The sequence below is a fragment of the Talpa occidentalis genome, unplaced genomic scaffold, assembly GCF_014898055.3.
Source record: "Talpa occidentalis isolate TD23 unplaced genomic scaffold, MPIMG_talOcc4v2.1 talOcc4.9, whole genome shotgun sequence".
In the NCBI taxonomy this organism is placed as follows: domain Eukaryota; kingdom Metazoa; phylum Chordata; class Mammalia; order Eulipotyphla; family Talpidae; genus Talpa; species Talpa occidentalis.
The window spans coordinates 101226976-101253341 of NW_023605305.1; the positions used below are offsets into that span (position 1 = coordinate 101226976).

At 33.7% G+C, this 26366-nt stretch overlaps 1 protein-coding gene across 2 annotated transcripts in view; it reads left to right on the forward strand.

The window, feature by feature from the left end:
• The window catches only part of SLC30A7 (solute carrier family 30 member 7), a 64766-nt gene that overhangs the window by 19542 nt on the left and 18858 nt on the right, over positions 1-26366 (forward strand). For both annotated transcript variants that reach the window (XM_037501460.2, XM_037501461.2), the window contains 4 exons: positions 3710-3853; positions 5967-6017; positions 10156-10291; positions 24371-24461. In XM_037501460.2, the coding sequence (XP_037357357.1) occupies positions 3710-3853; positions 5967-6017; positions 10156-10291; positions 24371-24461 (422 nt within the window). The remainder of the gene's footprint in view (positions 1-3709; positions 3854-5966; positions 6018-10155; positions 10292-24370; positions 24462-26366) is intronic.

Sequence of the window (26366 nt, forward strand, 5' to 3'; positions counted from 1 at the left end):
ATCTGAGTTATCTTTGGTAGAACTTTTTGAATTTTGAATTCATATGTTTTTGGCTTATTACTGGTCTATTCAGATTTCTATTTCTTTTTGTATCAGTTTAAACAGTTTGTGTGTTTATAAGAATTTGTTTATTTCATCTAAACTATCTAATTTCTTGCCTTGTTCTTGTTTATAGAATGTGTTTTATTTATTTCCATAAGGTCAGCACCATGATATCTTCTCTTTCCCAATTTTAATAATTTGTACCCTTTCTCGTTTTTTCTTAGGCAGCCTGGTTAAAGCTTTGTCAGTTTCCGAAATTTCCTCTATTGGTTATACTGATTGATCATTCTGTATTGTTTTTCTCATCTCTATTTCATTTTATCTGCTCTGATTATTATGTGCTTTCTTACTGTTTTCAGTTTGGTATGCTTTTCTAATTTCATAAGATAGAAGACTAGGTGATTGATATGAGATCTTTCTTTTAGCATAGGCTTATACAACTATAATTTTTGAAATAAGTATTATCTTACCTTGGTATGTATATTTTGGTATATCATGTTTCTGTTTTTCTTATCTCAAAGATTAAAATTCTTAAAATTTCCCTTGTGATTTCTCCTTTAATCATCAGTTATTTAGGTTGTGTTTAAATTTTTGTATTTGCGAATTTCTCTGATTTTATTCAGTTGTTGATTTCTAGTTTAATTCCATTGTGATTAGACAACATACATTTTATGATTTAATTTTTTCAAATTTATTGCATCTTGGTTATGACCTAGCATTTGGTCTATTCAGAAATATTCCTCTGCACTTGAGAAGAATTTAAGTTGTGCTGTTATTGGGTGGAGTGTTCTGTAGTACCTGTTGTCTAATTTGGTCATGTTTCCTTGCTGGTCTTCTGACTAATTGTCAGATATTTATTGAAAGTAGGATAATGATGTCTCCAGTTGTCATTGTTGAATTTATTCATTTATTGATTGATTGATTGAATTTATTTTTCCAGTCAGTTCTTTTAGTTTTTTGTAGCTTGCTGTTCAGTACATGTATGCTTATCTTCAATATATTTTCCTAATGAATTGAGCCAGTTATTCATTGTTGTTCTTTTTCTCTCAAATTACTTTTGACTTGCAGTCTATTTTGTTAAGTATTAGGATAGTCATTCTAACTTTTTTCTTTTACTGCTAATGTGGGTAGTAATCTTCTATCCTTTTACTTTAAATTTATTAGACTCTTTAAATCTAAATCTCCTGTAAATAATCTATAATTGGATCATTGTTAAAAAATCTATCCTGACAATCTGCATTTTAATCAGGGTGTTTGGACAATTTATATATTGTGTAATTACTGCTAAGGTAGCATTTGCATCAGCTACTTTAATATTTACTTTCTGTATCATCTGTCCTTTTTGATACTCCTCTTATTTCTCAATTCTGATCTTTTAAATTTGCTAGTGTAACTTAATTCTCAGGTTGTATCTTTTATTTTACATATCTTTTAAATTATCTTCATTGTTGTCATGGGGTTACAAATACCATATTAACTTAAAACAGTCTAGCTCAGATTAATAATAATAATACCTACATGTATTTATAAACCCATCAATACTTTCATAATTATTGCTTTGTGCAATTATCTTTTAAAACATATAGAAGAAGAAATGCATTATAAGCAAAAAAACCTGTATATCTTCTCCTTGATAATTAACTTTACCAGTGCTCCATATTTGTGTGAATTTGAATTATTGCTTAGTGTCCTTCCATTTCACTTGCAGGGAATGTTTATATGGAATGTGGAAATGCCTAAATTTCTGCTCTATTTTTAAAGGGGAGTTCAGTTGAGTTTAGAATTTTTGGTTGAATCTTTCTAACATTATGATTTTTCCAAAAAATGACTGGTTTTCTGGCGTTCATGGTTTTTGTGGAAAAGTCAGCAGTTAATCTTATTCAAGTTCCTTTGTATATAATAACTCATTTCTATCATAATATACAACTTTCAAATTCACCAATTTAACTGTGTCCCAGATATGATTCTCCTTGAAGTTTTACAACTTGGTTGGAGTTTCTGAGCTTTCTGAATATGTGAATTAGTATTTCTCATCAAATTTGGGAGATTCCATCTATTTCTCCAAGTATTTTTGTCTCTTTCTTTTCTCTGTTTTGGAACTTTTGTTTGACTTAATTTGGTACAGTTGGTATTTCCATGGGTCTCTAAGACTGTTCTTTTTTTTTTTTTTCCCCCGTTGCTCTGAGTGAATAATCTTTACCAGTCCATCTTTGAGTTTGCTTTTACTGAAGTTTAAGTCTGTTTTGGGGTCCCTCTAATGGATATTTTATTATGTTTTTTAGCACCAGAAATTCTGCTTGGTTCTTTGTAATTTTATCTGTTCATTTATCTTCTCTCCTTGATGTTCATCATTGCTATGCTTTTGTTTTTTATACATGGTTTCCTTTAGTTCGTTGAGCATGTTTATAACTGCTTTAAGGACCTTATCTACTAAGTTCAAAATCTGGATTCCTTTCAGGAACATTTCATTGCTGCTTTTCCCCCCCAGATGTGTGTGACATACTCTCCTCTTTGAAATTCTTTTTTGTTGTTGTTGAAAAATTAAGTATTTTATATTATAATGAGTCGTATCTCCTCTCAGTGTTTGTTGTTTTTCTTGTTGTGTGACTTCTTTAAACTAATTCACTTCCTACAGTTTGTGACCATTGAATTATTGGAACTGAATTCTGAGTCTAATAGCCACCACATTGAGAATAGAGATTTTTTCCAGGGAACTGCAAGTCTGGACCAAGTGTTTACCATTGTCTGGAGAGGGTCATTTCAATAAAGCTTCAAAAGAAATTAGGTCTCTCCAATTATCAGTTGCTGCTTCTGACTTTGGGTTACTTTGAGCTAAGCTGGGTCAGAAAGCAGAGTGAGGATAGATTTATTTTTTGGCTTTGGTTAATTGCCAGAGTTCTGAAATGCTTAATTTTTAGTTAAATTGTTGCTTTAAAGGAAGAGAAGTAATTTGCCAACATTCCTTCTCCACCATTCTGGATGCTCCCCATTATTCATGTTTTTTCATATAATACAGTGCTGACTTGGATTTACTGGTGTTCAGGAATTTTGTGACTATAAGTGATTTTTGGAAGTCTCTCTATACTGGAATAGCTTGCATAAGATGTTTCTTTGATGACTTAGTTTTCCATCTACTATGGAGAGAGGATTCTGCATTATTTTGGTTTTCCTAAGGTTTCTGCCATCTTTAATGTAGTTTTACAAAACATTTTACCAAATGTAGCAACTTCCCTGCTCCTGTTTCAGTACAACCATGTGCATACATTTATAATACGTGTAAGAGTATTTTGTAAAATTTTGGTCAGTATTTTTGTCTGTGTTTTCTACCACTTTATCCTTAATGCCTAGTACAATGTCTATAATATAGTGTGTCCCAAATAACTATTTCTTGAATGATTGAATAACATTATCTACTCTCTGTATTTCTGAGTACTTCTCACTGTCTTCATCCCCAATAAATCTACTTTCTTTCATTTCCTTCCTGTACTCTGTAATAAGAACTCCGTCAGTATGGTTTTAATGAATCTATAATACTTCATTATGTTAACATATATTAGATTGAATCTGATTTTAGAGCCAATTCTTTTCACTAATATCAGTATTATTGTGACCTTTTATATAGTGCATTTTGACATGAAGTTTTGTTCTAATACTCCATGTTTTTTAGGACATGGACATAGTCATTCCCTCTTTAATGGTGCTCTGGATCAAGCACATGGCCATGGAGATCATAGTCATAGTCATGGACCAAAGCATGGTGCTGCACATAGCCATGATCATGCTCATGGACATGGACACTTTCATTCACATGGTGAGTTGTGCTTGAAGACTTTCAAGTAAAAAGACTTCCAAATAAACAGAAATTGTATAGAATACTTTTCCTAGTTGAAGTAGTCTGTAGAAAAGATACTGCAGTCAACTTTTTTTCTAATAAATTAGGCAAAATGGTTCCCAGACCTAGCATATTTTTAGTATATAATGAAATCAACTTGGTTGAAGGCACTGGATGTAGCTTTTTCCCCTCAATTTCATGTTAAAAATGCCACTATTTTAAATGAGTCGATGAATGAGGAACACTTGCATTTTAGCAAAGGGAAATCATAATCTTTAAAAGTATGGTGAAGCATTTATTGCCATATATAGGTATATAAAATGTGATTTTAATTTTTCACATTTTTATTTGATGGGTATCACCTGATAACTCCATGTTCCTTTAGAAATTAAATTCCTGCTTTACTCTGTTGAATGTATTCAGTGGCTCTTGGTGATCTGAGAGCCACTATCAACCATTCAGAAATACGTAAACAGTTAAAAATTTTACCGCATACTGTTTGTCCTTGGGTTCTTTTTCCATTCTGTTTTTTCTTATAATTTTATAATGAGTATTTTACAGAGTTATAATAATGGGGAATTTTATAATAATGGAGTGTGTTATGTCTGAAATTTAATTGTACACATTATACTTCTTAACTATAAAATATATAAATAAATTAAAACTTTTTATTCCTAGAAACATGAGACTTTGCATAAACATAAGACTTTGTACCCTGTTTTTATTCCAATTCTACTTTCTGTTGAGTTGATATGGTAGAAGGTGGGAACTGTGTTCCCCATGGCAATTCAGAGATCCAGGTTTCTTCCTTTGATGGGATTCTTAGCCTTTGGACTCTATCACTGGAATCTCTGTACCTAACTGGAGATAAGAATACATAGAAAATCATGTGGGACATTCTTATGAGCCTGAAAGTAGTTTATCTTTCATTTCCTTCATCTATAATTCAGTTATATATACCATTTTATCAAGGGAACCTGGGAAATGCAGTTTAGTTGTTCACCAAAAGGAAGAAGTAGTTTAGTAAGCAACTTGGCCAGTCTCTACCATAGATAATAAATTTTATTTCCAGAAAGACTTACCTGTTTTACATAGATGGGAATTATGTTGTCTTGCAGCTACTACATTAATATAGCTGAATACACCTTCAAAATAATTGTGTCAGAAATGACTATCTATGTGGATCTGTTATCTCTAGATAGAAATCTGATATCTTAATCAGGAGCTGGATTTTTAGAACAGTTACACTTTGACTGTCAGCAGGGTTATTCAAGGTAGCACCATCTTTCTCACCACACAGCAGTGACATATCCAAACAGAAATCATTGTCCAGCCATGTTTCATACCTCTTTTGGCATTGTTACAGTGCTCTGTCAAAGCTGTATTGACAAGAGTGTGTCAGCTCTTTCTGTGCTTAGGCAAGAACCATGATCCAGGGTAGGTGCTCTGTTAGTCACGATCAGAAGCTGTCAGTCCTCCTGATGATTTCTTTAACGAATACTGCTCCTCTTTTACATTGTTTACCTATCCTGTATGCTTTACTGTTAAAATTGATTTGTAACCTTCAAAATATTTAAGTATATAGGTGGCAATATTTTTTCATTACTTCATCATAATAGCAAAATGAAAAAGTATTTTGGATCTCTCCTGTGTGAAAAGCATGCAACATCCACCTATCAGTAGAACCTTTGGAAAACCACATAATTCATTTATCCTGGTTTCATTTCTAAGACTCTTACAAACTTTAAGCAGACTTGTTTTTTTCTGAATTTTCCAATTGTAAAATTAGCTTTGAAGCTATATAAGGTGTGTAATGAATATTAGAAGACTTTCACAATGATTTTAATTTACTGTGGCTTTTTTTCCCTCCAATTTGCTTGATACAGTAATTTTCTATACTCTGTACTGTTGATACATTTTTAAATTGCTGTCTGTCTCCATTAAATTACTATATTAAAATATAACTTTATAGGTCTGATGTGGCTATATAGTGATGCAGCCTTCGCAATACATTTGAATGAAAAGTATTCTGAATTGGAAGAATTGAATCAGGAGTTAAAAACATGTTTTAAAATTATTTAACTTTCTACAGATGGTCCCTCACTAAAAGAAACAACAGGACCCAGCAGACAGATTTTACAAGGTATGACAAACAATTTGTATATGTCTTAGTTTTCTAAAACTGATTTCATAGTTTTGAGTTTATCTGAAGTTTTTCTTCAAGAAAATGGTATCATGGTATTTATGTTTAAAATGTTAGCCTTACTCTATGGGAACTACATCTGAGGGACTGGGGGAAGCAAATATTGTTTAAAAATGAACAAAGAAGGGCCTCCCCGGTGGCGCAGCGGTTGAGCGCTAGGTTGCAAAGCTGCTCGTGGCCTCTGTGGCACCATTTCGATCCCCGGCTGCTCCCCAGCCACCGGAGGAGGGTCCCACATGGCGCGCAGACCTCTCCTGCCGCCCCTTGCTCCCCTCAGCAGTGTACTTTGGTCCTTCTGCCTGCTCTGCTCCCTGCTCTGGCACTGGAGAATTCTCTCACCCTCCCGTGCTTCTGACTGTACCCAGTGCTTGTATAAACAAACAAACAAATAAATAAATAAATCATGAATAAATAAAAATACATGCCTCTTTAAAAAAATAAATAAATAAATAAATAATGAACAAAGATGCAAAAATTTTTAAAAAGTTAAAATAAATAAATAAATAAAATGTTACCCTTCCTAATGATTTTTAAATCTATTCCATTAGGTATATTAGCACATATTTAAATGTTACTTAACTGTTTCCTCAGATTTAATGAGAAGATTAAAATATTCAGGACACTATACTATTTAAATGATACGCATGCCTATGCTTATACTAGCACCGTAGTAGTATGTTTGCCTTCATTTGATTATTAAATGATTTTTCCAAGAATAATAATTAATATGTATTTGGAAAATTTGGAAACTAAGAATGCAATGCAGACAAACCCATTAAGATGCATAACACCAAACATGAATCCTGATGTGAATTATCAGTTGACAATGTCATTGTAGTTTCATTAGTTGTAACAAATGTACCACTTTGGTAGGGAATGTTGACAATGGAGAAAGAGTATGTGTGGGGAAATACCTGTTCTTTCCATTTAGTCTTGCTATGAGCCTAAGACTGCTCTAAAAAGTAAATTATATTGTGCCCAAAAAATAGATGACTGTATCAAGAGGATGTGGTATAATTATACGCTGGAATACTATTCAGCAATCAGAAAAGATAAATTCATGCCATTTGCAGCAACATGGATGGAGCTAGAAGGGATTATGCTCAGTGAAATAAGTCAGAAGGAAAAAGAAAAATACCGGATGTTTTCACTTATAGAAGGAATATAGGGGAACCAAATAAAGGATCAGGGGAAAAATAACAATTAAAAAAACTAATAGGCAGCTATAAATCAGAGACATTCTGCAGGCACAGGGGAGGGAGAGGGATCAAAACGGGAGGGAAGAGCACAAAGGCCTATGGCAATGGTGCAGAGGTGAATTGGTGATGGGAATTCTATGGGGACTACACTGACAGGAGAAAGCAAACATTGTACAGAAATGAACAGTGATGTAAAATATATATAAATAAATTACATTAAAAATCAAATGATCGTCCAAAAAAGGGAAGTATATTGTATTTTTAAAAATGAAATGCAAGATGTAAATGAGACTTGTCTGTATCAGTGCAAAATGAGACTTGTCTGTATCAGTGAACATCAGATGATGCTACCAAAGTAGGAATTTGTCATTTAAAGCAATATGTCACATAGGCAAAACACTACATGATATGCACATCAAAGACATCTTTACAGACACATCACCCAAAGCAGTGATAGTGAAGGCTAAGATAAACAGCTGGGACTACATCAAATTAAAGAGCTTCTGCACAGCAAAAGAGACAATAACAAAAACAAAGAGAAACCCCACCAACTGGGAGAACATTTTTGCACACAACACTAATGATAAAGGACTGATCACAAAAATCTACAAAGAACTTATGAGACTCAACAAAAACAAAGAAAATAATCCAGTCAAAAAATGGGCAGAAGAGCTAAAAATGGGCAGAAGAGGTTTTGAAACCTCTTCTCTGAAGAGGAAATGCAAATGGCCAACAGGCATATGAAAAATTGTTCAACATCACTTGTAATGAGGGAAATGCAAATGAAAACTACAATGAGATACCATCTTACACCAGTGAGAATGGCACATATTAAAAAAACGAGCAACAACAAATGTTGAGGAGGATGTGGAGAAAAAGGAACTCTCCTGCACTGTTGGTGGGAGTGCAAACTGGTCCAACCAGTATGGAGAGCTGTGTGGAGATCTCTTGACCTACTAAAGATAGAGCTTCCATGTGATCCAGCAATTCCACTCCTAGGTATTTACCCAGAGGACACAGAAACATCAATTCCAAAGAGCACTTGCACCCCTATGTTTATAGCAGCACTATTTACAATAGCTAAGCTTTGGAAACAGCCCAAATGCCCAAAAATGGATGACTGGATCAAGAAGATGTGGTACATATATACCATGGAATATCACTCAGCATTCAAAAAAAGATAAATACATGCGATTTGCAGCAACATGGATGGTGCTGGAAGGGATCATGCTCAGCGAAATAAGCCAGAAAGAAAAAGAAAAATACCAGATGGTCTCACTTATAGCAGGAATCTAGAAAACTTAAATAAGGGACCAGGAAAAAGAATAACTATAAGAAAGAGAATATCAAAATCAACAAACAACTATGAACCAGAGACACTCTGTGGGGGCTTGGGGGCGGGGAAAGGAGGGCTTGGGGTCAAAATAAGGGGGTTGTAATTGTATGGGGAATATAAAAATAAAATAAAGCAATATGTCACAAAATTTTATAAACCAGAAAAAAATATCTTGTCTATGAACTATACAGCAGTCTCTTTTTGGAGATGTGAACCTTCCATCTTTGACTCTGAATTTCCATTTAGAGTTCATTGTCAGAGTTTCCCTAATTCCCAGCTCCCCCATCTTCTTGCCTTTATTAACTTTTGACTTCAATTTGACTTCAGTTTTCCTCAATAGGTTATGATTCAATCTCTACTACACCTATTTTTCTGTAATATTTCTGATACAACTCTTGCTTTTTTCTTCCCCTCTGAATGTAGTCCTCCAAACTGAGTTTATTTCAGGAGACTTAAATGTGTCATCTGTTCACGAGTTTTCCATGTGCAAAATACGTAGAATTGTTTTAGAATGGTATTCGCTGAGATGGAGTATATGTAATGCATCTCTATCCAATGCTACAACTTAGCTTTGATAATAGTTTATTTTTGGTTTTGAAAATCATTAAAAACTGAGGGGAAGGAGGTTAGATTTGTCTCCCTAATTATCTTTTCTACATGTTATTATAAAAATTAGTTTATAGTTTCTGAGAAGTAGATAGTTGAAGGATTTAAAACTCAGACATAAAAAATATTTTAGTTATTTGTTGTCTCTTCAATGTGGCTTTTAGCTTTCTAGGTCATTGGTAAGTTAAGGTGTCAGTATTCTGTAGGCCCTATAAGACTTTGAACGTCTATGTAAGTTAAACATGTTAATTTAGATTTCTTTATTTAGTGAGTTTCCTTTTCAGACAGTTACTGGGAAGTAAGAAGGACTTAGATAGTTAATAATGCTGATAAAACCAGTTTTCAGGTCAGCAAATAAAATGTAGCCAGGCACCTTCCAATCATATGAAAATCAAGAACATTCTTTTCTTTTTTCTTTCAGTCTTTAGGGCTATTTTTATTTCTTATCCTACCAATATAAGCTTTTACAGTCACATATAAGAGTTTTGAAACTTCGGGACTCTCATTCTATTTCAGTGTGCATGTTTCTCCAGTTTTATTTTAAAATTTTAAGTTGTCCCAATAATTTATTCTTTGTCATTTAAATTGCCCCAGAGAAATGGATATCTTTCATAAAGTGGATTTCCGACCTAATGTTTTGTTACAGAAAAAGAGCCATTAGCTTTTTGAAGAAATATTATAAAGGTCATTACTCAATGCAAATGAAAAGGTACATTAGGTAATGAGGGATGAATTACATTTGGTATAATACCTGATGCAGAATTCCACATCAATGGTTCTTACTATGACTTCATTACTAAACAGTGAATCTAAATTTTTATTAATTTTCAAATTGATACTTTTTTTATATATAAAATCAAGAATGTAGCTTTAAGAGATTCATGTTTCCAGTTGATCAGAAGATACTATTTTGATTCTGGCTATGCTTTATTTCCAGGTGTATTTTTACACATCCTAGCAGATACACTTGGAAGCATTGGGGTAATTGCCTCTGCCATCATGATGCAAAATTTTGGTCTGATGATAGCGGATCCGATTTGTTCAATCCTGATAGCCATGCTCATAGTTGTAAGGTAAGTGTTAGTTTGTTACTTTCAAGTATTGAAATGAGAATTGATATATAGGCTATTTAAATTACAGGTCTAAATTATTATGATGTTGATTTTCCTTTGGCCTTTAACATTTTTAGGAAGGTAATTTCTCATCTTCCTAGTTTTTTTCCACTTTGCCAAGGGTTTGTTGTTTCTCTTTAGTATTTAGCAATTAGTCTTTTGGGCATGTAACTCAAGTCAGCAGTAATCTAACACTGTTTGTAGAGTAGAACATTGGAAACAAAACTATGGTTTAGAATTTTATTCTTTTGACCTGAAGATATTGTGCTATCACATGCAAATGTTAGTAAAAAGCACTTCTACAACTATTTTTATTTATAAATTCACATTATCGTTGCAGTTTTATAAAAATGCTTACCTAAGTATATGTCTATTTCCTTATCTAGATTGTAAATTCTTGAGGAAGGTTCTTTTAATTCTTTAGCTCTGTTGCCCACATAGAGCTAATATGTATACAAATGTATACAAATATCAATAGATATTTGAATTATATTGTGTATTATTATCTCATAAGCTTGTCTTGCCCTAAGATACATTTTATTATTGTTTTTATCTTTACCAGATAATGGAATGACATGTGCCTTTATTCCAGTCTTGAATTATTTATATAGATATATCTTGATTTAACTGTTTTTATTTATCTATATGATTTCATTGTCAGTAAAACTTTCTTTTTTAATGACAATAAAGACCTGCTGGAGGGCAAACATTGGTGATTTTTAGAACTTACATGGTTAAGTGTAATAAACTGAAATTATAATCTTGTAAATTATCAGTTAGACCTAAAGATTTTTTATTTTGCTTTAAAAACAGTATATACATTTTAAACATGCAGATTATTTTTAAAATTTCTTTAAATGATTTGTGCTAGGAAGCAACTCTGCTGTGTAAAAAGTTTCTTAGAAAGTTTGGGATGCCTTTTCCTCATTTTTGGAAATCTTACTACCTTAAAATTTCAACTTAGATATTATATATTCTATGAAACTTAACTCCTGATAGATTTGATAACTTATGTTCCTCTTTATTTATACCTCAGTATCATTTCATTTTCTGTGTATTATAATTAATTGTAATTCTTAGTTGTTTCTGATTGGTCTTAGAGTTGGAACTTAATACTCCCTTTGCTCTGTCTCCACTGTTATTACCATCGTCCTGTCCTTGGTTACTTGGAAGAGGTTGGCCTCTCTGTCTCCCTCCTAAACTCTTCTCTTCACTGTGGCCAAAGTGATCTTTCTTTAAGAAAGATTATACTATAGGGAAAAATTATTTTGCTTTAAATTCTTCAGTGGCTATTTCTTACTCTCAGGTTAATGTCTGAATCCCTTAGGCAGGTTTCACAATTTACCCGTTTACTTCTTCAGTCTTTCTCTCACCTCATTCCAGTTTATGTTTTGCACCTATCAGACTGGGTTAAGGATTCCTACACTACCTCACACTCCTCCTCCCATGGCCTTTAGTTACTATATCTAAATAGTTGTCTTATTGTCTCTCATAAACTGCAGGAGAGTCAACTGTTTCTTTGTTGTTATAAGTCAACACCTGACACTGCCAGACAAAAGATTGTTACACCTCGGATTTGAATCCAACTAAATTCATGTTATTTCAGCCTCAGCTATTTGCTTTCTCTAATTCCAGACAGGTAATTCTTACTTAGTTCTATTCCCACCCTGTGTTTCCACAAATATGGATAAGTAAATAAATATACACACACAGGGAAACCTTTTTTATTGAAATATGAAACATTAAAAAGCTTCATAAATATAAAAGATAAAGGGAATTACTTCTGTTTCTTACCTTTAATGTTTATGCGTATTTGCAATTCACCAAGAACAAGAGAACTAATGACACTTTTATATATATTCTTAGATCTAAATGCTCCTCAGTTTAGAATGTACTGAAAGTATAGGTCCGTCTCTTCTGGGGTGTGCCATGTTCCATTATTACTTTCACAGTGAAAGTTGTTTCTTAGAAAAAAATTTTCTTCTTAATATTTTCTAACACAGGCAAGGAAGATATAAATGTTTGGGTTGTGCTACGAAAAGTTTGTTTCCCAATTAAAAGTAGCAGATTGAGTGTGACAATGAAATTATATTTTTTATCTTCTGAAAAATTAACTTTACCTTTTAAAGATTTCAGAGTGCTTTTGTTCTCACCCCCTTTAACTTACGTGCAGAAATCCAAACAGTTGTAGCTTTAATTACACTGGTATAAAAGTGTTATGGTTTACATGGACCTGTAACTTGATTTTTAATTCCCCTAAATAAAATGGTAGCTACTTGATGGGAAAAAATATATATAAACAGGATGCAGAAAGAAGCTATGTCAGTGGTGCATTTCTGAAGCCTTGCTGGATTTAGAAAAAAAAATTCTTACAAGTTACCATCTTGTACTGCATACGTTTTTACCATAATCATTTGTCAGTGGTGCATTTCTGAAGCCTTGCTGGATTTAGAAAAAAAAATTCTTACAAGTTAGCATCTTGTACTGCATACGTTTTTACCATAATCATTTGTAAATATTAAAAAAAGCTTTTCAAGTAAAACAAATTGTATTTTTGTTAGCTACAAAGGGTTTTCAAATTATATATATTTTTATTATATATTATATTTTACTATATATTATTTTTATATATAGCAAATATACTTAAATGTATATATTTAATATATACATGTGGTGATATATATATATATATATATATGGTGATATAAAGAAAAAAATAACCCAACTTATAGAGAACATACTAAAATACAAGCTTTAGAATGATAGGTAATGGTCAGAAATACATGTAAATGGAAAGAATATACACAAATAAAGCAAAATTGTAAAGTTTCAATTCAAAATCATAGGTGATTGTCATTGTTCATGAATACAGGATTTGGACCAAATACTGATTTAATAAATCTTGTTTGATTCCATGGTTAATAGATAATTATTTGTGGCCAAGTGTAAGTAAAAAGCAAGCATTTTTTTTAACATGCAAGAAAGTACCATATCTTCAAATCGTCATACATACGAGAAATTGTGGAATTTTTTTTTTTTTTAAATGGTTTGGGTGTTGCCTTACAATTTCCTTTGTGGTTTTCTTTTTAAGTGGTTATAGTTTTTGAGCTATTCTTTTGGGGGCTAACATAAAAGATAAACATTTTCCCAAGATTCTTACTTTGTGTTTGTATATATGTCATATTTTAAATTTAACATATGGGAACATTATTACATGATGATTATATTTGTACATTATAAAATCATCATAATAGGAGCATTAATACCAACAAATAAAACCACCTTCTTCAACCAGCATTCTGGGAGAGAATACCATCATGTTCTAAGGTATCCATCTGTGTGTAATTGTGAACTTCTCATAATGCATCTAGAGAAGTACTAGTAATGTTATCCCTGAGGGAATTGAGAAATAGTAAAATTACTTTGTGGTTTTGATGGTTCAGATGAGGAACCTTTCTTAAAGAAAGGTTGGTAGATGGTCTTGGAAATACTAGAATGGGCCTCCCCTGGTGGCACAGCAGTGGAGCGTTGGGCTGTGAAGCTGCCCGCAGCCTCTGCAGCACCAGTTCAATCCCTGGCCGCCGCTGCTGAGGGTCCCACATGGCACGCAGACCTCTCCTGACACGCCCGCTGCTCCCCTCAGCAGTGTATTTCGTCAGTCTGCCTGTTCTGCTCCCCACTGTGGCTCTGGTGAATTCTCTCACACTCCCACGCTTCTGACTGTACCCAGTGCTTGTATAAATAAATAAATAAATCTTCAAAAAAAAAAAAGAGAGAGAAAGAAATATTAGAATGAACAGAGCAAGTGTGGTGATGCTCAAAGGAATTGAATCACTTGTTTGTCCCTGACACTACTTAGATTTTGAAGATACAGTATCAGGCACTAATTCAGTTCTCATAACCATCAATAAACAATCCATTTATTTAGAATATTTCTGAGTTGAGCAAATCTCCATTTCTTCCCCTTTGCACTCTCTCACTAGATGAATGGTTAGTCTGGTCAGTTTTAGGCATGAATGCATATGGAAATGGAGGATCTGGTATTTTTTTCTCTCTGAAATAAATATCAGTGGGATTTTGATAAGGAGCTAATGTCTACTTTTAAACACCTCTTATAAAATTGAACTAGAAAGACATCTTTGTGAAGATTATATGCTTCTATAAAGAATTAACTTTTTGATTATATATCTTACATACTCTGGTGTATCACATTCCATTAAACTTACTCAAAAAATGAGAATGGTATTATCTCTATGGAGAGAAATTTGACAATAATTACCATAAATAAGTGTGTATTTATTTTTATTTAAGCAATCCTATTTCCAGGAATGTATCCTATACATAAATTGGCAAAAATGTAAAGGGATATATTTCATGTAAGGTTATCCTTTGTGGCTTTATTTGTTATTGTCAAAGATCAAAAAAGAATGCAAATTTCCATCAATAAGAGAATTCTTTGCAGCCTTAAAAAAAGAGCAAGAACGAAGGGTAAAAAATAGCAGCAGCAAGATGGCAGAATAGGAAGCTGTGGACTCTCTTTCCTCTCATGGAGACAAGGGTTTAATACAGCAAACTGACAAAATAAAATAATTCTGAACAATCCACAAAGTAGCTAAAAGATTCTTAAATACCAGGCTAGTGCATTTTGCTTATGCATTATTTTCCTAATTTCATTTAGTTGTCAGTCTGTGCTTCCTTTTAATTGTGGCAATTTATGTCTGCTCTTTATGTCTGCAGTTTATGTCTGGTATTTAATAATGCATAAGCAAAACAGCCAGTTGGAGACTTAGTTGGAAATTCATAACATTCTCCATTCTCATTAGAGCAACTCTCCACTAACCCCCTTCACACACTTGGGTCAAGTGTTTTTGAGAGAAACCCCCAACTCATACACGTCTTTTCCCTGGGGAGGGAAAAGAGTTGAATGTATCTCAGACTTTTAGGAGGGTTGGCGAATAGTCTGATGTCTTTTTGGTTTTTTATTTTTTATTTTTACTTATTTTTTTGCTTGTTTCTAAGTAATGACAGAAATGGGGTGCCAGGTTGGGCATTGCTGAGGAAAAAATCAGCTGTTGTTGGAATGTGCAGTGTTACAGACATACAGTAGGTGGAACCCCAGGATCATGGTTTACAACAGAGAAAGCTGCGCTTTCACAGACAGACACTAAGGGGAGCACTTGATTAGAAATCTATAACCCTTCAAAAAGCCCAGAGAGGACATATATCCAGAAAAAGACTTGAGGGGTCTCTAGAATTGCTAACTAGGCTATTTTGAAAAAGTTTCTCCCTGAATTAAACCATATCAAACAGTCTGGAGAGTTTGCTGATTTTTCAGATGTTCCCACAACAAAGAGTAACAAATATGAAGAAACAGTTAACCATGACACAGTTAAAGGATCTAGTTTGATTTCTAGAATCCCAACCTATAAAAAGGAAACGTGGCAAAAAGGCAGACATAAATTGCAACAATTAAAAGGAAGCATTGACAACTAAATGAAATTAGGAAAATAATGCATAAGCAAAATGAGAACTTTAACAAAGAGAAACTATGAAAAAGAACCGAACAGAAATTATGAAACTAAAGAATACAGTGACTGAATTGAAAAGTTCACTGGAGGGACTCAAGGACAGATTTGACCAAGAGAAGAATGAATTAACATCACCATCTTTATTAATGGGATAATATCAGAGTCTTTACTACTAAAATCATGACTATACAAGGATTCTTTCTGTTGCCCCTGCTATTTAACAGAATGCTAATGATCATTAGCTAATTACATTAGATAAGAGAAAATATCTGAGGCTTAAAGTTTTAAGTCTTGAAGATAGGACTTTCAAAATATCAAGGCAGAAAATAAAAATAAAAACAGTGAGTGAAAATGAAGTATTTATGGGATACACAGGGTTATGAGAATCCCAGAAAATAAAAAGAGAAAGCAAGAACCTAGTTGAAGAAACAATGGTCAATACTTTCCCAAATTTAAGCAAGAAACAATGTACAAATTCAAGAAACTTTATAAACTATGTAGGGTAAATCTAAAAATAACTACGTCAAGACACATCCTCAGCACTGTCTAAAGACATATATAAAGTGAGACTCTTGAAAGGAGCAAGAGAAGGGTAATTTGAAATGATAACCACAAAGAAAAATATTTATAAAATAAGCACGAGGGGAAATGCATCACTGCAAAATTATCAATGAAACACAAAGACAGCAAGAGGAAAAGAGGAACAAAAAAGCTAAAAGATAGAAAGCAATGAACAAAATGGTGCTAGTAAGTCCTTCCCTATGAAAATTAAATGTAAACAGATTAGGGCCTCCCTGGTGAGGCAGGGGTTAAAGTCAGAACCATCAAGCTATCATCAGCCACTACTGCATGAGTTCAAGGCATGAGTTCAATCCGAAGCCAGGGAGCTGACCCACATAAGGCCCAACAGACTTCTTTGTCTCCCGCAGCTCCCCTTAGCAGTGTATTCCAGGAGATCCAACTGTTCTGCTCCCTATTCTGTCTCTGAATCCTCTCAAACCTCCCCACACACTCACACCTCTGGCCTACAGCCCAGTTCTACTCTAAAATCAAATAAAATTTAAAGAAAGAAAAAGAAGTCAATGGGGTGGCTTCACTTTTGAGCATGTTCTTTTCTACCTCTCCCCAGTATCCTTCCTGGATATTGAATTTCTTCTGCGAAATACACTCAGCCATCTAAACTAAAAGCCCATTAGTAATTGTGAGGAAATGATGAAGTTTGAACACATAGATTGGATCAGTTACAAATCAACCAGTTTTTAACTTGAACTAAATACGTACAGATGAGCTCTTTCCTAATAGCCTTGTTGAATTTGGAGATTAATCAGCACTTTAGTCCTGTTCCTCTTGGATTTTCCTTACTGATTATAAGACCCTTTGTTCTGAGCTAAACTTGTAATCATGAAGCTATTGATTTTGATAGTCTTCAGAAATACTTATTTCTGTCTCATCTTGTTTTTCTAAAGAGGGTCCTGCTGCTTCACTTTTTAAAATTTGAATATTTTTAAATTGTGGTAATGTTAGAATTCTCCCCATCACTTATTACCACCATAGTGTACCGCCAAATTGCCCATAGTCCACCACTATGCTAGTCTAGCAACTGCTTCAGTTGATAGTGGGGAAGTGCCTTAGAGCTCTTCAGTTCAAATATTACCATATTTACTATGAATAATTTGAATTTACTCCTGCCCATTCTTCTTTCAAAACTATGTAAATTTTGTGGAGCTTTTTTAACATCTTGCTTCATTGATTCCAGTGTCTCTTCCCATTTCCCTACCTCTTAATAAGATATTATTGTGAATTCACATTCATTTATTTTTCTTCTTTGTTCCTTTGCTCTTCATGGATTGATAATACATCATCAAATTTTTTTCTGATATTGCTGGTATGATTTTACTTTCTTTCATGAAAATGAAGAGCTGTTAGTAAGAAAATAAATTGCAAAGAATTGGGAATGCTGATTGCTGCTGCTTAAGTATAATTCTTTCTTACCTATACTTGAGTAGAGGATAAGATACATCTGCTATTACTTTTTAGAGATTCTTTTTTGGGAGTGACTAATTTGAGAGACTCTGCTGTTTTGCTATTTAGCTGTTACTCTGAAAGGTTGACAGTTATGTCAAACAAGATCCAGCCTGTATTCTAATAATTTTCTCTAGTGTTTGAAATTTTGAAAGATTGTACATACAGCAGTGTCAAGAACTTACTATATTTCAAGCACTGTGCTGGGCAGTAGGAATATAAAGAATATGACATGATCTGTGACTCTAGTGGACTTAACACTAATGGAATACCAGTGTATAGTGCAAGGAGCTTTGGCCTTAGGTTATCATGTTCAACTGCCACTTCGCAGTGTATAACAAAGAACAAGTTGTCTTAATCTCTCCAAGAGTTTTTTTTTTTTTTTTCTCTGTAAAATGAGGGAATTGGCCTAAATGATCTCTGTAGATTTTGCCTTCATCTGACATTCTGCAATTGCAGAATGGAATGTTTTTCTTAAGGTTACTTAAGATTGTTGTGAGACTCAAATTAGAAAAAATTTATGAAAGCACTGTAAACGATATTAAATGTTGTCTAAACAAGTCATTACTAATTATTTATGAATTTGGCATTATTTGCTAATGGTTTTGGTCCAAAGTCTAGATGTAGTAGGTGTTATAATTATGTTCCAGAAGTTTAAGGAAAAGGATGACTTTTTTATGACTTTGGTTCCAAGTTCTAGAGGTATTTTAGGGCTACCTTCTTATAATCATTGTTGAGTTAAGTAGGTACTCTTGTAAATATGCATTGGTTTAAGCAATAGATTTTGGAAACATGTATGAGCTAAACCACAGTCCCTTTGGTTTTACATTTGTCATTACTTTTTTAGGCTTATCAAATGTTGGGTTAATAGGTAATTGTTTATCACTATGGAATAATTGTATTTATGCAAATATGGCAGCGTATTTAAGTACGTGACATATACCAGACCTTCAAATTTATGCATTCTTTTAGAAAATTCAGCTTGCTTTCTCTGTATTTATAGATTATAAGAACCCCTGATATATGCAGGAAGATTTAGTGCATAAGCCGATTCAAAATGTTGAATCAGTTATGTTTTAATTATTATTATTATTTCATGTTTATTCTCAGATCTAAGTAATAGTTTGCTTCAACTCTTTGAAATATTTTATTAAGTATTATGATTATCACTAGTCTGATTATTCTTCAGTAATTCCCATAATATATATATATATATACCCTCCTATCTTTATAATTACTGCTAGGTAATTTTATTTACTATTGAAATGGTGAGACTCACTAAAAGCTCCTTGTAGTAACATTTGAATATATTTTCATTTGCAAAGTTACTGGCAATAAAGAATAATAACTAGCAGTTGCTTATTTAATCTGTTAGCATTTAAGCTTTCACATTGATTTTATACTTATGATTATAAATTTGATTTAGCTTCAGAATTTGAGGACTAACATTACACTGTGTTACTGGTAAACTCATATACCAATGACTCATTCCTTTTTATATATGCTAGCAAAATGGTGGTTCATTGTTAAAGCGAGAATTGAATTAGTCAACCAGAAGTGAACCTCTAATTGTTTCCAAATGCTTACTTTTTGGGTTTGGATGCAGCTTTAAGTCTTAGCTCAGTCAGGAATTTGCTAAGCTTGTCTTTTTTCCCTGTATCCTTTCATTATGGCTAGATAGATCCATGGTGAAATCTGGTTTATGATTCCCCTTTACAATAGTTAATCAAAAAAATGTGTACACAGAATTCTGAACTAAACACAATATTAAACAGCAAAAGTAGAGTTTCCATAGACTTTTTACATTTTTATAACCTTTGAAATTACTATGGAAATTGACCTTGGTTCTGAATTGAATATGGTCATGTGATTTAGCAAATACCTTCTTCCCCACCTTGCTACCCAACTTCATGACCTAGCTAGCTCCCACAGCTGGACATTATTTTAAAATTACTGTTGGAAAAATTAATGTGACACGTCCATGTGCTTTGGTAAAATGCTTGTTTCTCTTGAATGTGAACATTTTAATTCTACCTAAGCAGTCAACCATTTCAAATTCTATAGCAAAATCAGTAAAAACTTCAATTTGCCCTTCCTAAAAAAAATTCACTCTTGTTATTTTCTTATGTCAGTCAAAATATCTTTTAAATGCTTTAAAATAAATGTTTGCTGCTAACATTAATTTGACTAAAATGTATATCTGCATTATGGTTTTTGAATTGAACTTTACAATAAATTCCCTGTTAATTCTAATAATATTTAATCTGTCATAATGGAACATCTTCATTAAGTCTAGCCTCCTCAAACTAACAACCATTGTCAAAGTGAATTTTAGGAGAAAAGTTTGTCTTTTCCCACTGACCACTGTCTATAGACTTTTTCAATACTTAGGAATTCCTTTGAAGCAAGGTATCATGTATTATTTATCTTTTTATTTGCACTTCCTAGCACATGTTTGGCACATGGTAGGCATATAATAACTGCTTTGATGAACTCTTCACTAGAATTTTGAATTAAAAGATCTGGTCTTACTACTCTAGTTCTCCCACACATTAGCTGTGTTATTGTGCTCTAGACCTCCATTTCCACAACTCTAGAGTAAATTTCCATCTGGTTCTAAAAAATATGATGCCTAGTAAAACATACAGTAAGTAGTGCTTAATAATTGCTTACTTGTGTTAATTACTTGATAAAATTCATTTTAATTAACGGTGGAGTAAATCACTTTGCCACTATATTGCATCTCATTTGCTGAGGCTATCTTTTTATAATTATAAATTAGAATAATTGGAATAAACAACCCAGTATTCCTTGTGGTTTGACCTATTTTTTTCTTATTAAATGAAAAATAAGGCTGGGAAAAAATATCTAGATATTAATCCACTCTCTCATTTTATAGATGAGTTAACTGATGCTCCAGGACTATTTAATGGGAATATTAGGATCCAAGTATTAAGATTTCCATTCGAGTGCATTTTCCATCTCACATATATGCAGGCATTATTAGCAGTTGCTTGGGTTAATGATTGGAGAAGAAATGATCAAAATAGAGGCCTCCCTGGTGGTGCAAGGGGTTAAGACACAGTACTGTGAGGCTGTCCGCAGCCACTGCAGCACGAGTTCAACCCCCGGCCGGGGGGCTGCCCACATGGCGCAGCAGACCTCTCCTGATAGACTTCTCCTGACTCGTGCTACTCCCCTCAGCAGTGTATTTCAGTAGATCTGCCTGTTCTGTTTCCCACTGTCTCTGGTGAATCCTCTCACCAAAATAAACATATAGGAGGCATACAGAGAAAAAACTTTTCTTATTCGCAAGCAGTTTTAGGAAAACTTTTTTGTTTGCATCATTGTCTGAGAAATACATTAAAGAAAGCAGGAAAGCATAAAAATGATGTTTGGTATATAAAAATATTCTGTGACCTTTTCTGTTTGGTGAGAGATGAGAATGGAGAGGAAGAAGGAAAGAGCATGATGGTTGAACTGTAGCTTGCTAGTCTACCTTGATATTTCTCTCTACCTTTTTTTTATAAATGCAGGGACTCTTCTTCGATTCAATAACATCACAGTAGTTAGAAACAGACACTGTCCTTCAGATTAGATGAGAAATAACCAATATTCTTTCATTGTCAAAAATCCCCCCACCTCTGCTTGCTTTTTTTTTTTTTTTCCCCCTCTAACCTTACCATACATATCTCAGGTTTTTTGTAAAAGTACAGAAAAGACATTTCATACATTCTGGCAGGTACTTTGGGATCAGGAAATAGATCCTAAAAGGGATGACCCTAAAGTCATTTGAGACTTTAAAGGAATAGAAGTGAGATTAAAGGGCGGTTCAGGAACATACAGGCAGAGGTTACAGCATGATCAAAGCATGTCAGGAAGATACAGCAGAAGATAAAGTGTATGTATATTTATGTTTACAAAGTTTAAAATGTGAAGTAAGGATCAATAAGAGATGAAGCTAGACGAGTCTAAATTCAAAAATATACCATGTCAAAGAGCTTAATTTAATCTCATATAGTGTGGAACTTTTAACAGACTTTTTTTAACAGGAAGAAATAGGTTAAGTACTGGTTTTAGATAGTTTAAAGCTTTACAAAAAATGGTTCTATTAGCTTTACAAAATATGGTTGTATTAGTTATCTATGGATGTATAACAATTTATACAAAAACCTAGTAACTGAACATCACCTTATTATCTTACTGTGTGTCTTGGTTCAGGAACTGAAATTGAGCATAGCTAACTGGACTTCATAACTCAAGCTAGAGACCTTGGGGAACAACCAAGGTATCAGCCCATGTTTGTCATTCCCAGGTTCATTTGAGGGAGAATCTACTTCTAAGCTCATTGAAGCACTTGTAGATAGTATTGGTCTCCTTGGGGCTGTTGGACTGAGGGCTCCACTCCAGAGGTATCCCCCAGTTCCTTGCCACGTGGGCCTCTTTATAGGACAACTCACAGCATGGCAGCTATGAGTGAACTATGAAAGCCAGACTCCTTTTTTTTTTTTTTTTTTTAAAGATTTATTTATGCATACTAGAACTGGGGTACAGGCCAGAGTTGAGGGGGTGAAAAGATTCACCAGAGACAGAGTGGGGAACAGAACAGGAAGACCAACCAAAATACACTGCTGAGGGGAGCAGCAGGCAAGACAGGAGAGGCCCACTGTGCAATGTGGGTTTCTCCCTGGCCGGCCGGGGATCGAACTTGTGCTGCAGAGGCTGAGGACTGCTTCTTAGTGCTGTGCTTAACTCCTTGCGCCACCAGGGAGGCCCTGAAAGCCAGACTCCTTTTAACTTACTCTTAGAAGTGACATCTCATCACTTTTGTCGTCCTGTTAGAAGCAAGTCACTAGGTCCAGCCCACGCTTGAGGAAGGGATGACACAAGAGCATGAATACAAGGGAGGCAGTATTCATTGAGATCTTTCTTTAAAGCTGCTTATCACAGTGGATATGATGAGCAAAATGACCACGTAGGAGTCTTATAATAATCCAAGTGAAGATTATTATAGGCTTGTGCAGTAGAATGAAGAAGGGATGGAGTCGAGAAATTATTTATGATGTTAAATCATAAGAACTTAATGATTTAGAGGATGAGCTTTTAAGGGAGAAGAAGAAAATAGGGTTGCATGTAATTATTCTTAACTTATAAATAGCTATCTAAAAATTATTTTCATAGAATATGACCTTGGAGCTATTCACTTGGAGCTTTTCATCTTCTTTACTGCCATCTCCCTTACACTTTCAGTCATGTGGACTTTTCCTTTATGTTACTTCATTTTTTTCTAGTTAGATACCAGTTACTCTCTCAATATCTGTCTAATTTTCCTACTTGCCTCTGTTCGTATTGTAATCCCCCTTGTCCAAGTGCTTGTCACGGTGCACGTAAAATATGGGAATAGTCTCATAATTTTTCCCCCTAAGACTTTTCTTGTCTTTAATCCAGATTATAGAGAATCTGATTTTCAGCTCTCTGCCATTCATTTAACCAAGTGTTTATTGTGGGCCTCCTTGGTGACCAACACTTAGTAGGCCTCCCTGGGACTATAAAAGAAAGCCCTGGCTTAAACTTGCAAATGTAATGAAACGATTTCTTAACTTCCCTCTCAGTTGACTTAAACACTAGAGCAACACCTTATCCCCCTGATTCACTGGAATCACCTTTAAACTTTTGCAAAAAGCTAGGTGCCTGAACTTTCCCTCAAAGATTCTGATTCAGTATGTCAGAAATGAAAACAATACCCTGAAGTGAATTTGATGTGTAACTGGTTTAGAAAACTATTGCATTAGCATCACCCTCATTATTATACTATTGTTTTGTGTATATTTAATCATCCAAATCACCTGAAAACATAATTTCCAAATACTGATTGAAGGCTTTCTAAGTTAATATACAAACTTTTGTGCCTTATCCATAGGGCAGCTAGTTCACTAATCTGTGCTTCTATCCAAGTTTTTTTTTTTTTTTTTTTTTTTTTTTTAATGAAATAAGATTGATACGTAATCAGGCCAAAAAAATCTTGAGTGAGTGGACTAATAATAGACCACACACACATATATTAATGTTTTTGTATTTTCCTTAATATCACAAGTCATTTAAGTGCATATAACTATTTGGTAAATGTGAGGATCTAGTTTGTCATGATATTGTTCACAGATTATCTTGGAAATTTCTCCTCATTTGAAGTCATGTTTTAAATATGTTGAATGACTGCTATATTTAGATTTTTTGGGGTGTTCCAGTACTATTCATTATTATTATAATTTTAGTCTTTTCATACATTGATATATTTTATCTAGTTCTTTTACTTTGGATAATAACTTATTGATCCCATGAAAAATTTGGAATAGCAACTAGATTCTTTTTCCTTATGTTATTCTAATTAATCATATTATATTCTACTAGAAAATGGTATACTATTATTTTATTTCCAGATGAGGTTGTCAGATCATTATTTTGATAAATTTGTTTTGTTTCTATTCTTTAGTGTTATTCCTCTTTTAAGAGAGTCTGTTGGAATATTAATGCAAAGAACTCCTCCCCTGTTGGAAAATAATCTGCCTCAATGCTATCAGAGGGTAAGTTTTAATCTTCCAAACCATTGGGTTTTATATTGTTTCCAAACTATTAGGGTTTTTAACTTCTACAAATATGGGTAGCATGTGTGTATAATTTTGTATTTCTTCCAAGATAGAATGCTGACCACGACTGCCATTTATACAAACCAGAATATAATCATTGGAAAATATTGAATTGTACTAAAGAAAATGTGGTAGAAATTGTTCTTGTCTAGAAATTGAGCTTTTTTTTTTTTGAATTATAGATATGAATAGCAGATGATATAGGCATGTACTCAACATTTATTTTTTAGTTTCCACTTTGTGCCAGTTATTTCTCTAAGGTACTAGGGATGTAAAGGAAAACAAGGCAGACCCTGACTTTGTTTTAAAGGGCTTATTGTTTACTGGGGGAACAGAGGCACTAGTCAGTACATCAATAAATAAAAAAAAAAATCAGAGGTAATTGTTAAATAGAAAAAAGATGACATGGTAGGCATAGTCGGCTGCATTAGATTCATGGAGTAAGTCATATTCAGGGAAGTTGAAACCTTGATGATAAGAAGGAGCCAGCCATATAAAAATCCTGGAGAAGAGTATTCCAGGCAAAGAAAAATACTGATGCAAAAGTTCTATGATTGGAATTAATTTAGTGTGTTTGAAGAAGAGGGAAAAAGCCATTATGACTGAAACATAACAAATAAAAGGAAGAGGAGCTGGAAAGATGGGAGAGAATGGCAGGCAGGAGTCAGATCATATAAAGATTTTTGTCTTACAAGAGGGTTATATTTGATTCTAATTCAATAAGGACCATTAGAAGGCTTCTGGCCAGGAAGCATATCATTAAACTTGTTTGTAAAGATTATTGCTCTTGCTATTAAACTAGAATACTTTGAATTCTAGGAAGAATGAAAGCAAAGAAAAGCAGGTATAAGCTGTTGTCCTTCCTTCTGGGTTCTTGGCTGAGATGTCCCTATAATAAAAAACAGATTAACAGGAGAAAAACAAACAAAAGTTTGGTTAACATGTATACCATCTGTTTACTTTGGAGAGACACAGAAAAACTGAGTAACTTGCTGAAATGGCTTAAGCCACCTCCTTCAGTAACTAAAGACAAAGTATGTTGGGGCAAAGGAGGGAGCGAGGGGGTGAAAGGAAAAAGGTCAGTTATGGGAGGTTACTGGAAGTCACAGTAAGCAAAGGTGTATTTGCTATACATATTTAATTTGCCATCATCTCCTTTAATAACAGAAATTTGATCGTCCCCTTCTTCAGCATACAGTGGAGTAGATACTTACAAATGGAGATTTGCCTTTATACATGCAAATATTTCTTTTAAAAGGGCATGCATGCACTCGGGTTTTCAGAGCTTTTCCTTTCCTGCTGTTTCTTGAAAATAACAAGTCTGCAAAATAATTCTCATGCAAAAGAGACACATTTTGGGGTGGAAAACTTTGCTCCTTGACAGTGGGGAAAAATTGTGGTTTGGACCACAGTGGTAGCAATGAGATGGAGCTAATTAGATATTTGGAATACATTTTTGAGCTAGATTATATTAGCAAAGGGGAGAGAAAGTGTTGACTGGTAAGTAGATAGATGCTAATACCCTCTTTGAGCTTGAGGCTGTGTTAATGGAGATTTGAGAATGGAAAATCCTCTCAATTCTGAAAGAGTTCTAGGCACATTGAAATTGAAATGCCCATTGTAACTCTAGAGGAAATATCATTTTAGTAGTTGTGTTAGCACTCAAGGTATCCCACACTGTTAAGGGGTGAATGCTCTAAGTAATAACTATCTGTGAACAAAGGCAAAGAAAGTAAACTTGTTGTGCAAAAAAAAAAAAAAAAAAATTAATGCAATTGTACAAAGAGAGAAGAAAGGATTTAAAATAATCATTTTCCAATTAAACTCCAAAAATTATTCATC